This window comes from Delphinus delphis, chromosome 4, assembly GCF_949987515.2.
Source record: "Delphinus delphis chromosome 4, mDelDel1.2, whole genome shotgun sequence".
Taxonomy (NCBI): domain Eukaryota; kingdom Metazoa; phylum Chordata; class Mammalia; order Artiodactyla; family Delphinidae; genus Delphinus; species Delphinus delphis.
The window spans coordinates 131,915,221-131,931,479 of record NC_082686.1 but is presented as its reverse complement, the minus strand read 5'-3'; the positions used below and the strand labels follow the sequence as shown (position 1 = coordinate 131,931,479).

General features: G+C 39.0%; 1 protein-coding gene across 1 annotated transcript in view; it reads left to right on the top strand.

Moving 5' to 3' along the window:
- The window catches only part of NEK11 (NIMA related kinase 11), a 143,037-nt gene that overhangs the window by 60,083 nt on the left and 66,695 nt on the right, over positions 1-16,259 (top strand). The window contains 3 exon segments of the mRNA XM_060010177.1: positions 12,433-12,445; positions 12,448-12,498; positions 13,467-13,593. Coding sequence (XP_059866160.1) covers positions 12,433-12,445; positions 12,448-12,498; positions 13,467-13,593 — 191 coding nt within the window.

The following is a 16,259-nucleotide window of genomic DNA, read 5'->3' as shown; positions in this document are numbered from 1 at the left end:
AATGTTCTGTGCAACTTCTAGAAACATTATGACACTACAACTTGTACGATCCAACAGAATTTTGATAAACTCTAGGATTAAAAAGAGAGGCTATAAAGGCAGGTTTGGAGAATGAGAAGGGAATGCAGGTCTTTTTGACAAGGAGTCGAATATTCAATTAATTCCTTAAACTTTGATCGCCTTGGCCCAGAAAATCCAGCCAGATATCGAGTTTGAGTGAGGGTGCGAGTTGTTTAATATGCCACTTTTGACTCATCATGCCCTGTGTAGAAGGAGAGAAAATGCTAGGCAAATATTTGTACATTGCACTGAAGGGAAATAAAAATGCATTACACGTGAGTTAGTCAGTTTAACTGATGTTGTTCAATTAGAAGTTATTTTTCTTTGATTGTTTTATTGCCGATGAATGCTTTTCCTTTGCATCTAATGATGATGACTCTGTCAGGAATAGTCTGAGTAGCTTAATGTTTGGATCTGATGCTCCTTATGGATGGAGCAAGTACCTCTTCTCTTTGTGGGCCTGTGTTGTTGGCATCCTCCAAAGACCAAACACAGTCTCATTTAACCCATCCTTTTCTTCAGAGGAAAGCTTTTTGAATTGTCTCTAATTTTTCAGTGTTTTAAGGTAAAAGGGATAAGGTATAGCAGTTCTCTAAGAGGATTTAACATTTTATGTCTTCATTTCTGTGGTAGTTTACATACATTAATATCAGCATAATGAGAAAGAGTCTTGTATGAGACACTGCCAGGCAATTTTAGGTGTTTGTCATTTGTGATCTGGATTCGTTTTTGGCACCAAGTGTTATTCCTTAACTGAACAGCAGTGAGTAGTAGGACAGAGACTGCTAATGCTTAAATGATGTGTGTGGGCCCCGCAGCAATCAGCAGGTGCTGTGTGCCGGAGAGCTGCTGTAGTTAAATAGAGAAGAGGAGAGATAGGCCATCTCTAGGACACAAGAGTCAGGGCTTGACAAACTGAAAAGAATCGATACTCCAGCACCAGCACCATATGCACAATGTAAGCACCAAAACATCACCACTTGATACTAAATGAACTTCACTAATTTGAATTTTATTGGCTTTGTGTTTTTAATTTGTATACATGTTAGGGTTCTATAGTTATATAAAACTCTAAGCATAAGGAGAATTATTCCTAGTTTATGCAAGTACATATAAATATGTAATGTAGTATAATAAAGACAATTTTTAGGTAGAATTTAGGTAATGTAATAAAAGTTAAGGCCCTTTAGAAGGATTTTGTTCTTGCTTGGTGCCAAAGATAAACACAGCCAGACAATAGTTAAAGCACTGAAAAGAGTTTCCTCAGTAACCACTGACAGGAGGGGAAAGAGCTGAGCTCCACTGTGCTGTGTGCGAAGTAATTGGGTGAATTTAAAAAAAAAGAAAAAAGTGTTTAAAAAAATCCTTCAAAGAGAGGATTTAAATTTGTTTTGAATCCTTCAGCATTCTAAGAAAGTCATTAAATAGGGCTAAATGTTTCGGTATTTGTGGATCTGTGGATCTGAAATACCACCCTTTGTGATTCAGATAACAAATGATGATGCTTCTTTCATTATGTTATTATTTTTTATTTTTATTAGTTTTTATTTTTTTATTTTTATTTTTTTTGCGGCACGCGGGCCTCCCACCGCTGCGGCTCCTCCCGCCGCGGAGCACAGGCTCCGGACGCGCAGTCTCAGCGGCCATGGCCCACGGGCCCAGCCGCTCCGTGACATGTGGCATCCTCCCGGACCGGGAAACGAACCCGCGTCGCCTGCATCAGCAGGTGGACTCCCAACCACTGCGCCACCGGGGAAGCCCCTATTATTATTTTTAAATAAATATATTTATTTATTTTTGGCTGCGTTGGGTCTTCCTTGCTGCCTGCGGTCTTTGTCTAGTTTGTGGCGAGCGGGGGCTCCTCTTTGTTGCAGTGCGGGGCCTTCTCATTGCAGTGGCTTCTCATTGTGGAGCACAGGCTCTAGGCACACAGGCTTCAGTAGTTGTGGCAGGTGTGCTTCAGTAGTTGTGGCACATGGGCTCAGTAGTTGTGGCTCACGGGCTCTAGAGTGCAGGTTCAGTAGTTGTGGTACACGGGCTTAGTTGCTCCATGGCATGTGGGATCTTCCTGGACCAGGGCTTGAACCTGTGTCCCCTGCATTGGCAGGCAGGTTCTTCACCACTGCGTCACCAGGGAAGTCTCTCATTATGTTATTGTAATCAATTATTGTAAAGTTTTTCTCTATAGATGGAGAAATTTCAATTTTATATTTAAGTTCATTCATTCATTTATTAAATAGCGTTAAGTTAAAATAAAGCCTAACCTCGAAGAGCTGTTAGTAAACTAGCAGAGATAAAACATGTCCCCCAATAACTGTAAACCGTATAGCATGATGGATATACAGAGTTCATGGTCTCTACTGCGTGTGACTTATGGCCTTGGGCGATCTGCTTAACCTTTCTGAGCCTTTGTTTCCTCATCTATAAAATAGAGATCCTAATGGGACTCTTCTTGCTTACTTTATAGAGCTGTGGGGAATATGCTTTAAGATATTACACACTTAGAAAGTTTGCAAACTGTCAAGCCCTGGGTAAGTGTTACCGTTTGTGGTTGTAATTCAATATAGAATGAGGACCTAGCCACCAGAAAGGGTTAAAAATCTCTGACCATAAGGAGTATTGGTAAGGAGGTGGAGCTATTGGAATTCTCTTACATTGCTGTTAGGGTGTGAATTAGTATAACCACTTGGGGAAAATGTTTGGTAGTATTGATACCTCCAAAGCCAAACATTTAAATACCTTATGACCCAGTAATTCTATTTGTGAGGTGAAATATGAGTACCTGTATCCAACAAAAGACATGTACAAAAATAACCATAGAAGCCTTATTTGTAATAGCCAAAACACAGAAAAATGTCCATTTACAGTACAATTGTTAAATAAATTATGGTATAGTCATACAATGGGGTACTCCGCAATAAAAAAGAACACATGATTGGGCTTCCCTGGTGGCGCAGTGGTTGAGAGTCCGCCTGCCGATTCAGGGGACACAGGTTCGTGCCCCGGTCCGGGAAGATCCCACATGCCGCGGAGCGGCTGGGCCCATGAGCCATGGCCGCTGAGCCTGCGCGTCCGGAGCCTGTGCTCCGCAACGGGAGAGGCCACAGCAGTGAGAGGCCCGTGTACCGGAAAAAAAAAAAAAAAAACCCACATGATTGATATGCACAATCTGATGAATCTCAGAGGTGTGATGTTGGGTGAGAGAAAACAGATACAAAAGAGTGGGTACTATATGGCTCCGTTTGTATGACGTTCAAAAACAGGCAAAACCAATGTCGGGTGAATCAGAATAGAGGTTACGTTTGGAAGGGAATTTCAACTGGAAGGGGAACAAAGAAACCTCCTGGGATGCTGGAAATGTTCTACATCTTGATCTGGGTGGAGGATTACAAGTGTGATGTGTATGTAAAAGTTCATCAAGCCTAAGATTCATATACTTTAATGTAAATTATACTCTTAATTTAAAACAGGTGATAAGAGTGCCAAGAAAAGTGCTATAGGACAGCAGTCCCCAACCTTTTTGGTATCAGGGACCAGTTTTGTGGAAGACAGTTTTTCCACGGACCAGGGGTGTGTGGGGGTGTGTGGGGATGGTTCAGGCTGTAATGTGAGCGATGGGGAGTGCAGATGAATCTTCTCTCGCTTGCCTGCCGCTCACCTCCTGCTGTGCAGCCCAGTTCCTAACAGGTCACAGGCTGGTACTGGTTCGTGGCCCGGGGATTGGGGATCCCTGCTATAGGAGCTCAGAAGAGGGAATAATGCTTTTACTTGGGAGAATCAATGAAGGCTTCTTGGAAGGAGTGATATTTGGACCATGGTGCATTTTGAATATGGTGGAAGATGGGTCAGAACTTTCCAGGCTTAGGGAACAGAGTGAGCAAAGTCACAGAGCTGGGAAAACATGGTACTTTTAGGGTAAGTGATGAGTGGTCCCATCAGAAAGGCTCTTGGAGTACATGAATGGAGCTGTGAGTCAAGGTAGATCAGATTGTAGATATGATCAAAGTAGATCAGATTGTAGAGGGCTTTGTTTTGTAGCATAGACATTGATACCACAGAAGCCTTCTGAATGGAGCTGTAGTGTGACCAGACCTTTGGGAGGATTAGATGAAAAATTATAGAGGGGAGAGAGGGGGACTTGGGTTATCAACCTGGAAACTTTATAAAATCCATGCCTGAGGTTGTAAGACCTGAGCCAAGGTGACAGCACTGGGCAGCATGGAAGGGTGAGAGTGAACTCGACAAGCTGAAATGACCAAACTTGACATTAAGCAGATTGTGAGATGTGCTAGGAGAAGGTCAAAGATGAACCTGTTCATCACCTGAGGGTGAGCAAGAAGTTGGAAAGACAGGTTTGAAGCAGTAGTGCTGTGTTTAATTACGAATATGCTGAGTGGAATATGGAGAGAAAGAGATACAGAAGAAGGAAAAGAAGGAGATGGAGGAGGAGGAGACAGAGGGAGGGAAAGCAGAGGAAGGGGAAGGGCAAGGAGAAGGAGAAGAAAACATTAGAAGTGAGGGCCTAGATCTTGGGGAAACAGAAAGAATTGTCATTATGCATGTGATGGTTAATTTTATGTCAATCTGAGTGGTCCATGAGTTGTTCTTTTAGCATATGGCATGGACACATAAATAATAATGTATAAAGCTAAGAGTATTCACAGTTCACTCAAAACTACCTTGAGACTGTAGCACTAAAACTCCTTCCTCATGCTGTGTTAACACAAAACCCCAACCTCGGTGACTTAGGACAGTCATTTCTTGCTTTGGCTGCAGATCAGCTGCGAGTCTTCCCGTCCCACTGCCTACTCTGAAGGAGCAGCTCTTGTCTGGGACATGCTTTCTCCTGGAAGAGGGAAAAGCAAGAGAGTTAGGGGAAACACTCAAATGTTCTTAAAGATTCTGCTCAGACATGACAGTTGCCTGGTCTGTTTGCATGCCATTGACCCAAGCAAGTCACATGACCAAGCCCAGTGGAGGTGCCTCTTCCTCCCAAGGCAGACACCTGCTGCCAGGCACAAGAGGTGCAAATATTTGGGAACAAGAATACAGCCTACTACAGTGCTTCCCTCAGCTTTCTACTTAAATCTGTCAAACTATAACCAATAAAATAGATCTGTCTATGAAGGATTATTCCAGCCTTTTCCTCTTATGGTCTAGAGCAGGGGTCCCCAATCCCTGGGCCATGGACCTGTACTTGTCTGTGGACTGTTAGGAACCGGGCCACACAGCAGGAGGTGAGTAGCGGGTGAGCAAGGAAATCTTCATCTGCTGCTCCCCATCGCTCCCCATTGCTCGCATTACTGCCAGAACCATTACCCCTCTCATCCGTGGAAATATTGTCTTCCATGAAACCGGTCCCTGGTGCCAAAAAGTTTGGGGACCACTGGTCTAGAGTATATATTCAAATGCATTTTGAAAATTACATAGACTGCTTACAAATGAGTTAGGAAATTACTTTGGAATAAAGAAGAAGATGGATTTGGCTCTTCTGTTGCAAATTTCCTTGCAAATTTTTTTAGTGCATGTGGTGGTTAATTTTATGGGTCAATTTGAGTGGGCCATGAGTTGCCCAGATTAAATATTGCTTCTGGGTGTGTCTGTGAGGGTGTTTACAGATGGGATTGTAACAGGGAAGAGCCAATTTTGACTCCATGTTGGATCTGTTTCTTTGACTTCAGCCTTTGCTTTTTGTTGCTTTTGTTATTATAATCACACATAATGGCCTGCCTCAGGGAACCCTACCCACGTGTGAATGGTTGCAAGAAAGAAGAAATTCCACATCCCCTCCCTGAGGCTGCCATTCCAGGAGGTTTTGCAAGGCTGTTGGCCCTTTTTACTCTCCCTCTCTATTCTGCCTTTTTACTTTACTTCCCCCTCTAATTCTATAAAAGAAACTGGCATCCAGACCCCAATAAGATAGTGTTCTGGGAGGACCCTAGTCTGCCATCTTCTCAGTCTGCCGGCTTTCCGAATAAAGTCACTATTCCTTACCTCAGTACCTCATCTCCTGATTTATTGGCCTGTTGGCAGCGAGCAGAGTGAGCTTGGACTCCGTAACAGGATTAGACTCTGTAGATTGCCCCCTCCAGTGTGGTTGGACACATCCATCCCTTGAAGGTCTGAAAAAAACAAAAGGCAGAGGAAGGAGGAATTTGCCCCCTTTTTCCTGCCTCACTGGGGAGCTGGGATGTCTCATCCCATCTCCTGCCCTTGGACTAAAGGACCTAGATCATTGACTCACCTGGTCTCAGGCCTTCAGACTAGGACTGAATTATACCACCAGTTTTCCTGGGTCTTCAGCTTGCATACAGCAGATCTTGGGACTTCTCAGCCTCCATAATTTCTTGAGCCAGTTCCTTATAATAAATCTCCATTTGTATCTATATCCATATCTGTATCTTCTATTTGGTTCTGTTTCTCTGGAGAACCCTGAGGAGATAAAGAAGACCTTGGAAAAACTAAGAAGAATGAAGTTACAGAAGAAATGAAGATTTTGTTTACTCCTTTGGAGCTTTCCTGTACTTATTTTAATTTGGTTTATTTATACATTTGTAATATTCTAAAACTATGGCATATGGCATACACACTTATAAATAATGTTGCTAAAAGCTGAGAATTTTCACAGTTCACTGAAAGCTGTCTTGAGAATGTAGCTCTAAGACTCCTTCCTCCCCCCTGGGCCTGAACCTCTGGCAAGTAGACAGAGCTAAGTTTGTTAAAGCTGTTTGTGTCCATAGGCTCATCACCAAGTCCCCCAAGCCTCCATAAACTGGGCCAGTATTTGAGTGACTTAGAGCCTTTCTTCTTTTTGGTCCAATTAATTAGCTAATCTTTGAAATGTCTCTGGATGCCACAGCAGAACTGGGCATGAGGGAACTTCTTAGGGGCAGAGAAAAGAAGGCTCTGGGGGCAAAAAAGTCTCCTCCTTTTTTGCCCCCAGTGCTAACACAGAAAACACAAAACAAAACAAACACACACCCCCAACTCACTTCTGTTGAAGGGGTTCTAGATTTTTTACAATGAAGCACAGAGCAGCTTCTCTGCAGGGATCTCATTTGCTGGTGTTCTTGGTGCTTTCACAGTGGAGGAGAGAACAGGGCTGGGGCACTTTCCCTAAGATGAGTGCCTTGTCACCTAGCAACCCACACCTTTCACCAGCCACTTGGTAAGGTATTGTGTTAGAATGGCTAAACATTTCCCAAAAGGTGGTATGAGGAATTCATTTTTAACATAGTGAGGCTCCCAGGGAAAGGACCTACTAAATGTGACAGGGGATTGAGGTGTGCTCCCCCAGGTCTGGAGATGGAAAAGCAGAGAGAAGTTCTGTCTGTGGTGTTGTGGGAGATTCCTGCTTTCTCCTGGCTCCCACTTCTTGGGATGTCCTGAGGTCACTTTTTCAAGGAGACCCCACTCCAGTACCAGGTGTCAGAAACTCCTACTGTGTAGCTACATTTGAGAAGGACCTGGCATCACTCCTGGCTTATAGCACAGAGGGCTTATCATGGTCCTGGGGTCCCAGGACGCCAATGAGGAAGCCAGGCAGGAGCCGCCTCAGAGTCTAGGACGAAGGCCACATGGCAGAGACCAGCAACAGGAGCTGCCTGGGCTGTGCATCACCACGGAGCCATTGCTCATGCCAGCACCTTCGGCAGGAAGAGTCTGCAGGCCACCCTGAGACCCTGCCGGACAAATACAGACCTGTGGGGAGGGAGCTGAGGTTTCAGAAACTATTCAGATAAGGGCTTAAGGGGAAATGAAGGTTAAACTGTCCATACTGTCTCCACAGTCCTACTCTGGCTCGGGACCTGAGAAACACTTGCTGCGGCTGCCTCCACAGACCTCACTCTGCTGTGGTCCTGGAGGGTGAGGGTTTGGACAATGGCCTGATGGGGAGTTGGAGGCAGGAACTCGACCATGGGTTTGACCACCACTGTCATCCATTCTTAATCAGGACACTTAACTCTCTTGGGCATCATAAAAATAGAAATTATGGGGACATAGGTGGAGAGCTACTTGAGTTTTTTAGAAGAAAGATTTTATGTCAACTGTTTGCTAGTCACCTTGTTATTTCTTGGACTTGATTTCTAAATACTTCAAAGGAAAAAATATTAACAAAGCACATGAAAGGACTTTCTTTCTGGAACCATTTTTGCTTACTGTAGCCACAAAGTCAAATTATACTTAAAAAATTTACCAGGTAGCTTGATATCTGGTCTGTTGCATACATTTTATTGTTCTATTACCACAGCACCAGCCAATTACTTCCCATAACTGCTTTCTAACATACTGTTTGCCTTGTTCTTAAAATACCTAGTGGTGATTTACTTATTTACATATTTATATATGTGGGGACTGTTAATGTATTATATCTATAACTCATCTTCTACTTGCCTAGTCTAAGTATCAATATTATTTTTCATTACTTGGACTGAATAATTTTCACTAACCATTATTCCAATTTCTAAATCTTTGTTTCTGCTGCATCTTATCTGCTTTCAAACATATCTAATGAATTCTTAATTTTAATTGTATTTGTTTCAATTCTAGAATTTCCATTCAGTTCTTTTAAAAAATTGTTTATAGAATCTAGTTTTCTCATTGTGTCATTTATTTCCTTGAACATATCATAGTTACTTTAAAATCCTTGTCCAATAATTCCAGTAGGTGGATCACATAAGGATTTCTTTTTTATTTGTTTGTTTTGTTTTTGGTCATTTGGTCTTGTCTCTTGGCATGCCTGTAGTTTTTGAGTGAATGTTGGACAATATATGTAAAATAGCATAGAGATGTTGGATGATACTATCTTCCTCTGGAGAGGATTTGATTTTTTTTTCTGGCTGGTAGTAGATGCAGATCACCTTGATCTATTTAGGACTGAGATAGTTTAAGGCTAGGTTTGTGAGGGCTGGTCTATTTCCAGTTTGCCTTTATTTCCAGTGTTCAGGGTTTTCAGCTGAAGGCTTTAGTTATTTACCAAGACCCCTCCTCAGCTTTGTGAATCTACTGAAAACTCTGCTTAGTTTTTTACCTCTTAGCAGCTGCTTTCTCCTGAATGTCTTGCCCCGGAACAGCTTAGGATTCAGCAAATGCCTCAGGATAAAATCTATTCAGAATGTCAGACTTACTTCTCTTCTGTTCCCTTTTCTCTGGAAAATTTGCCCCTTGAGTCCTGGTTGCCTTTTGGATCTCTGAACTACAGATTTTGTTTTCCATCCCCAGTGAAACTGCTGCAAGCTCTGGGCCACGACACTCTGCTTCTGCCAAATGCCTGAGACGAAAACACAGTGGGAAGTGCTTGCTCATCTCAGTGCATCTCTTTTCTTTTAGGTTTTGGCCCCTCAAGTGCTGCCTGCCTTTGTTCACCTTGACTGATCTCTGATATCTTCAAAGAGCTGTTAAAAAAATTTACCCAAATTTTACGTTGTTTAAATTTTGTAGTAGTCTCGATACAACTGTGGAAGGTGGGCGATTTAGTGTGATATAAGCTTACTTCATCATAGTTGGAAGCTGAGGTCTTAATCTTGAGTTTTTTATTTCAATGGTCACATTTTCCCCTGAGATATTCTATTTGGTTGTTTCTCAAATCAGCATCATCTTTTCTTTTGATAATATTCTGTTTCTATCTCGTGTTTTCTATTCTTTATTATTTTAATCATTTGAAATATACTTATTTTATAGTTTATATCCTATTAAGTTATTTGAAATTCTCAGGGGTTTATTTATTTATTTTATTGGAGTAAAATTGCTTTACAATGTTGTGTTAGTTTCTGCTGCACAACGAAGTGAATCAGCTATATGTATACCTATATCCCCTCCCTCTTGGACCACTCTCCCACCCCTCACCCCCCATGCCACCCATCTAGGGCATCACAGAACACTGAGCTGAGCTCCCTGTGCTCTACAGCAGGTTCCCCCTAACTATCTATTTGACATAAATACACTAAATACATGGTAGTGTATTTATGTCAAACCTAATCTCCCAATTCATCCCACCCTCCCCTTCCCCGCTTTGTCCACATGTTCATTCTCTACGTCTACGTCTCTATTCCTGTCCTACAAATAGGTTCCTCTATATCATTTTCTAGATTCCACATATATATGATATTTATTTTTCTCTTTCTGGCTTACTTCACTCTGTATGACAGACTCTAGGTCCATCCACATCTCTACAAATGACCCAATTTCATTCCTTTTTATGGCTGAGTAATTCCACATCCATACAGCTACTGCATATTTGAATTCCATATCCACATCCTCTTTATCCATTCACCTATTGTTGGACATTAAGTTGTTTCCATGTCCTGGCTATTGTAAATAGTGCTGCAATGAACATTGAGGTACATGTCTCTTTTTGAATTATGGTTTTCTCAGGGTATATGCCCAGTAGTGGGATTTCTGGGTCATATGGTAGTTCTATTTTTAGTTTTTTAAGGAACCTCTATACTGTTCTCCATAGTGGCTGTATCAATTTACATTCCCACCAACAGTGCAAAAGGGTTCCTGTTACTCCACACCCTCTCCAGCATTTACTGTTTGTAGAGATTTTGTTGATGGCTATTCTGACCAGTGTGAGGTGATACCTCGTAGTTTTGATTTGCATTTCTCTAGTAATCAGTGGTGTTGAGCAGCTTTTCATGTGCCTCTTGGCCATCTGTATGTCTTCTTTGGTAAAATGTCTATTTAGGTCTTCTGCCCATTTTTTAATTGGGTTGTTTTTTTTTTGATATTGAGCTCCATGAGCTGTTTGTATATTTTGGAGATTAATCCTTTATCCATTGCTTCATTTGCAAGTATTTTCTCCCATCCTGAGGGTTGTCTTTTCATCTTGTTTATGGTTTCCCTTGCTCTGCAAAAGCTTTTAAGTTTAGCTAGGTCCCATTTGTTTATTTTTGTTTTTATTTCCATTACTCTAGGAGGTGGGTCAAGAAAGATTTTGCTGTGGTTTATGTCAAAGTGTGTTTTCCTCTCAGAGTTTTATAGTGTTCGGTCTTATATTTAGGTCTTTAATCCACTTGGAGTTTATTTTTGTGTATGGAGTTAGGTAGTGTTCTAATTTCATTCTTTTACATGTAGCTGTCTAGTTTTACCAGCACCACTTATTGAAGAGGCTGTCTTTTCTCCACTGTATGTTCTTGCTTCCTTTGTCATAAATTAGGTGACCATCTGTGTGTGGGTTTATCTCTGGGCTTTCTATCCTGTACCATTGATCTATATTTCTGTTTTTGGGCCAGTACCATACTGTCTTGATTAGCTTTGAAGTATAGTTTTATTATATATTATCTGCTGATTCAGTTTGCATTTGCTTCTGCCAGATGCCTCAAGAGGGTATTAACAGCTGAGAACCAATTTTTATGTTAATTTCTTTGCTTGGGATGTCTTAAGCCATACAGCTACTGCATATTTGAATTCCAAATGTAAGTGAGCAGAGAGACATGGTTGCAAAATATGAAGGGAGAGATTTTTTTTCTCCATTTTGTTTACTTGTGAGTGAATGTTTCTTGGGTCGTATTTTCACTTAAGATATGGACTGCATATAGGATTCTGACTTTAGGTGTTTATATTAGTTCCAACTCTCCACATTACATGGCCTCAAGGTCTTGGCTGCTGTGAGTTCTGAGTTCCTCGGGCTGCTGAAACATCAGCACCTATTGCTCCCTCTGATTTTCAGTTTTCTTTTTGTATAATCCCAAAGGATTGCCTCATTTTCTTGGGGGTTCAGTTGTGTTATATGTGAAGAGACTTACATACTTTATTCAACATTTCTCGGTGTTTTTTTTAGGCAAAGGTTTTCAAGTTGTCTGATTTTTCATAATTTCAGAAATGAAAGTCTTAACTGACATAATTTACATTGCTGGGTTACAGTAAAACTTAAGTGTTATCTATTATTAAATATCATCGACATTATTCCCACATATATATAAAATGTGAACATTTGATTATAATATATATATTATATTATAGATATAAAGATATATATGCATGTAATAGATTATATATAGTATATAATAGATTATAAAGCTTTGTGATAACTCCTCTGTGAACTGGGTGTATGGTTACTGGATATAGTACAATGTAGATCATGCTACTAAAACACAATAAAATCTGGCCTATTGAAATAGCTGGAAGTACATCACCCTTCTCTCAACTACATGTTTCTCTGTCTTTAAAATCTTTGTTTTAAAACTCTGATTTTCTCAGTGAAATTGGAAAATGTTGTGGCTTTGAAGCTTTTAAACATTTAAAGATATATTTCTGGGAGTGTATATTTATGTGTGAATCACTTCACATTCACTCATATATATTATTTATATTTGGATTTTAAAATTTTATATTTGCATGAAATTGTATATCCTTTTTTTCCTTTTGTAGGAGGGTACTTCCATCGAGACTTGAAATCAAAGAATATATTTCTGAAAAATAATCTACTTAAAATTGGTAAGATTTTAAGAATATGTATTCTATGAGAGAGTATATTCTAGATGTTATTAATACATCAAATTGGAGTATAAAGTACCTAAAAGTGTTAGAATAATCATCGGTTTATTCAAACTTACTAAATTTTTGTTCTTGATTGGTTGTGCCCAACAACAAAAAACCCAATTATTTTGTTTCTGATTATCTGATATAAACTGAGGTATAAAATATTTGCTACATATTAGATAGATTAAACAAATATCTTTTGAGTTCCTATTCCATGCCATGCGCTAACCATTAATAAATGATGAGACTTGTTTTACTAGTTTGATTACTACAGTTTTCCCACTCCCCTACTTATTTTATCACAAGCAATTAACAGTTATCACAGATAATTAAAATGTTGATGTAGTTAGTTCTCCTTTAGAACTGTACCTACACTCACAACAGTTACTGGATTGTTTGATCTTATGTAGGTGTTCTTAGAGGGGGAATCATAAAAGCATGCAACTAATTAGACAAGTATACTGAAGTTGATAGATTCAAATTTTTATAGTCATGTTCTTGAAAAGTCTCAGGTTTTTTGTTTGAAATTTCTTTATTGTAAATGAAGAACAAACTCTCCCCCCCCCCCCCGATAAAATTGCAAGTCATAATATTCAGTGCTTCCAGAATCATTCTGTTTGTTGTTATTCAGACTTGAAATAGCTTTTTGTTTCAAGTTGCTGGTTTTCCATAATTCCAGGAAATAAAGTTTTAGCTTACATAATTCACTTTCCTGTCTTCAAAGTCTTCTTTCTCCTATAAGGCTTTTATTTTTAAAGCTATTCACCAGTATTGTATAATTTAAAATGTGTGACTTTTCTTTCCCTTTAAAATGGTATGAATCATTGCATATTAAAATTGTCAAATTTGACAGTTGTTAATTTCTAGTACAGTACTGATTTTTGTGATTTAAAGTATTCATAAAAATTAATTATTATTTCAAGGGGATTTTGGAGTTTCTCGACTCTTAATGGGATCCTGTGATCTAGCCACCACTTTAACTGGAACTCCCCATTATATGAGCCCAGAGGCTCTGAAACACAAAGGCTATGACACAAAGTCGGATATATGGTGAGTGGGCATGGGCTGGTCCAGGCTCCTTATTCATTTGCTACCCTGAGAGACGGTGCATTTTGTTTTTAGGCTCATTTACTTACTACGTCCACTCACTTTATCCTTTTTAAATATTAGTTATTCTGTAAGTAGTGTAAAAGAAGATCTTTTGGATTAGAAACTTGATATATTCCATTAAATTGATTTCAAAAATTCTCTTTATTCATAGATTAAATGCTTGGTTTGGATTTTTTCTTCTTGAACCACGAAGGAAAGTTCCTAATGTATCATAAACATTAAATTTTGATATGTTTCTGCTAGTCTATTACATAAAGCATTTGTAATTCTAAACACTGTTCTTTATTTTTTTTTAAGGTTAACTTCCACCTCTGTGGGGAATATATAGCTTACCTTTATTTTTGTCTTCTTGTTGCTTTTAAGAATTTTTACTAAAGATATTAGCTTTAAGGATCAACTTAAATTTAAAAAAATTCTGGGTTCTCGGTGATAGATACATTTGAGATTTCTCAGCTTCTTTGAGCTCTTTTCCAAAGGAATTTCTCCTTCCTCATTGGGGAATCAGTTTAAATCTCAGTGCAAAAAGCCATGTGGAAAATTGTATTCTGTTGATAGCAATAGATCCTAATTGGGGAAATTTTCCTTTCCTTTGAAAGAGAATCTTATATAATTTTCAACTTGTTAAGGGTTGAAAGGACAATTTAGCTGAGAACTTGTTAATTAAGTAAATAATTATTGTATGCAAATCAACTTAAGTAGTTCTGAGCTTTCAAAGATGAGCAGTGTGAAATATTGTGTCTGCTTCATTGTTCTAAAGAAGATAAAGTAGAAAATTACTTTTTCTCTGGTTAGGGAAAAATAAGCACAGCAGGGGTTATGCCTTGGGATTTTCAACAAGGTCATTACTCCTGTTCTTGCTCTGGTCCCTCCCAAGTGGGAGAGAACACTGTCACGATTAGGTCTGGCTGGGGCAGATCCCTATCCATCCTGCACCTTCAATCACTCTTGGGATTATACATTTCTAGGTTCTTCAATGGTTTTTTTCATTGTTAACTAGTTTCTTCTCTGGTGGTCTTTTCCAATTCACCTATCATCTTTTCTCAATCACGACGTTCCCTGATTCCCTCCAAAAACAAAAACAAAAACCAGACAAAACCCTCAAGGTATGTTCAGGTGAATGAGTTTCTTTAAACTTCGCTTCATTGAACATCTACTATTTGCCCATGGCTGTTCAATAACCCTTAGCGTATAAAATCAAAAGTGATAGGATTCCTGACCCTCAGTAAAAATCGTCTTGCTCTTTTTGGTGTACCTTTCTCCAGTTAGAGAAAAACTAGTCTTGGGCTTTGGATTGAATTTGAGGTAACATACCTAAATCTCTCTTCACACTTATTTTTATTATTATTATGGACATTTAAAAATAGATTTAAATATAAAATTTCTTCATGATTAAGTTTACGTGGTATCTCAGGAAGATGTTACATCATGTCATTTGAATGAAGAGTAAATTAATTTTATGAAGCTCATCATTTAAGTCTTTGGAATTATGTATAGCAAGAAAGCTGACTCCTTTTGACAGGTGTCTATATTTGATTGCCAAATCGGATGGACATCACCTAGAAAACAAAGGCAAAGGAGCCCACAGAGAGGAGGGCATAGAGTCTTTTGTTTCAGTTGTGTCTGTCTTACTTCTTTTAAAAAAAATAGGAATATCATAGGAAATTCATAGGAATAAAAAATTAATAGGAATATCAGACAATATTGCTTTAATGTTTTAGGCTTACAAAAATGATATGGGACTCAGGCAAAACTTTAAAAAGCCAACATCTCCCAAATATAGAAATGCAAGAGAATTTTTATGTATTTTTGCAAGCATTAGGTCAGCTCTCCTTGCAGAGATTACCAACTACTCAGAAAGTTCTAGGCAAGGATTTATCATCATCATGACCCCAAATAACTACCTTATTATGAATTTTGTAATTACCTTAGTTGTATGCAAATGAAAATGGGCTTATCTGGTAATGAAATGTCTACTGTTGAACCTAAAGTGGAAAGAATACAGAGAAATATAAGTTATAGTGGCAGATATATACGTGTAGTGCGTCATCTTTCAGAGACACTCTTAGAAAATTTAGATTGAATGGGGTTGAGAATTTTTCCACTGAATCTCAGCATGTAACATCTGTTTACTGTGGAATATTGTCTTAGGATTGGAAACACTTATGAATAATTGACAGGTGTTTTGCTTTAGCATTAATGGCTGTACATATTTATTTATAATGCTTAAAGAAGAAGAATTGTTATAATACTAACTATATTTTCATCTGTTAATGCTCGCCCATATGTAACTTTGTCCTCCTTCTTCAACCTGCTTAAAACTTTTGGGATTCGTTTATCTACAGCAATCAAGTACAGGAAGTCCCTTTCTTAAAACTGGGTTAGGTCCTAAAAGTTTATAAACAATTATTTGGAAAGTTAGGATAATTAGGTTCACTGAGGACAATACTTTGAACATGGCTGATTTGTATAAGCTATTGCTGAACATCTTTTTCTCCCCACAGGAAAAATATAATATATGAGTTGGGTTCCTAGACTAGTTCTTTAAATTGGTTTAAACTATGAATAGTTAGAACTTATTATTTTTGTAGGAGAAACAAATAAAGGAC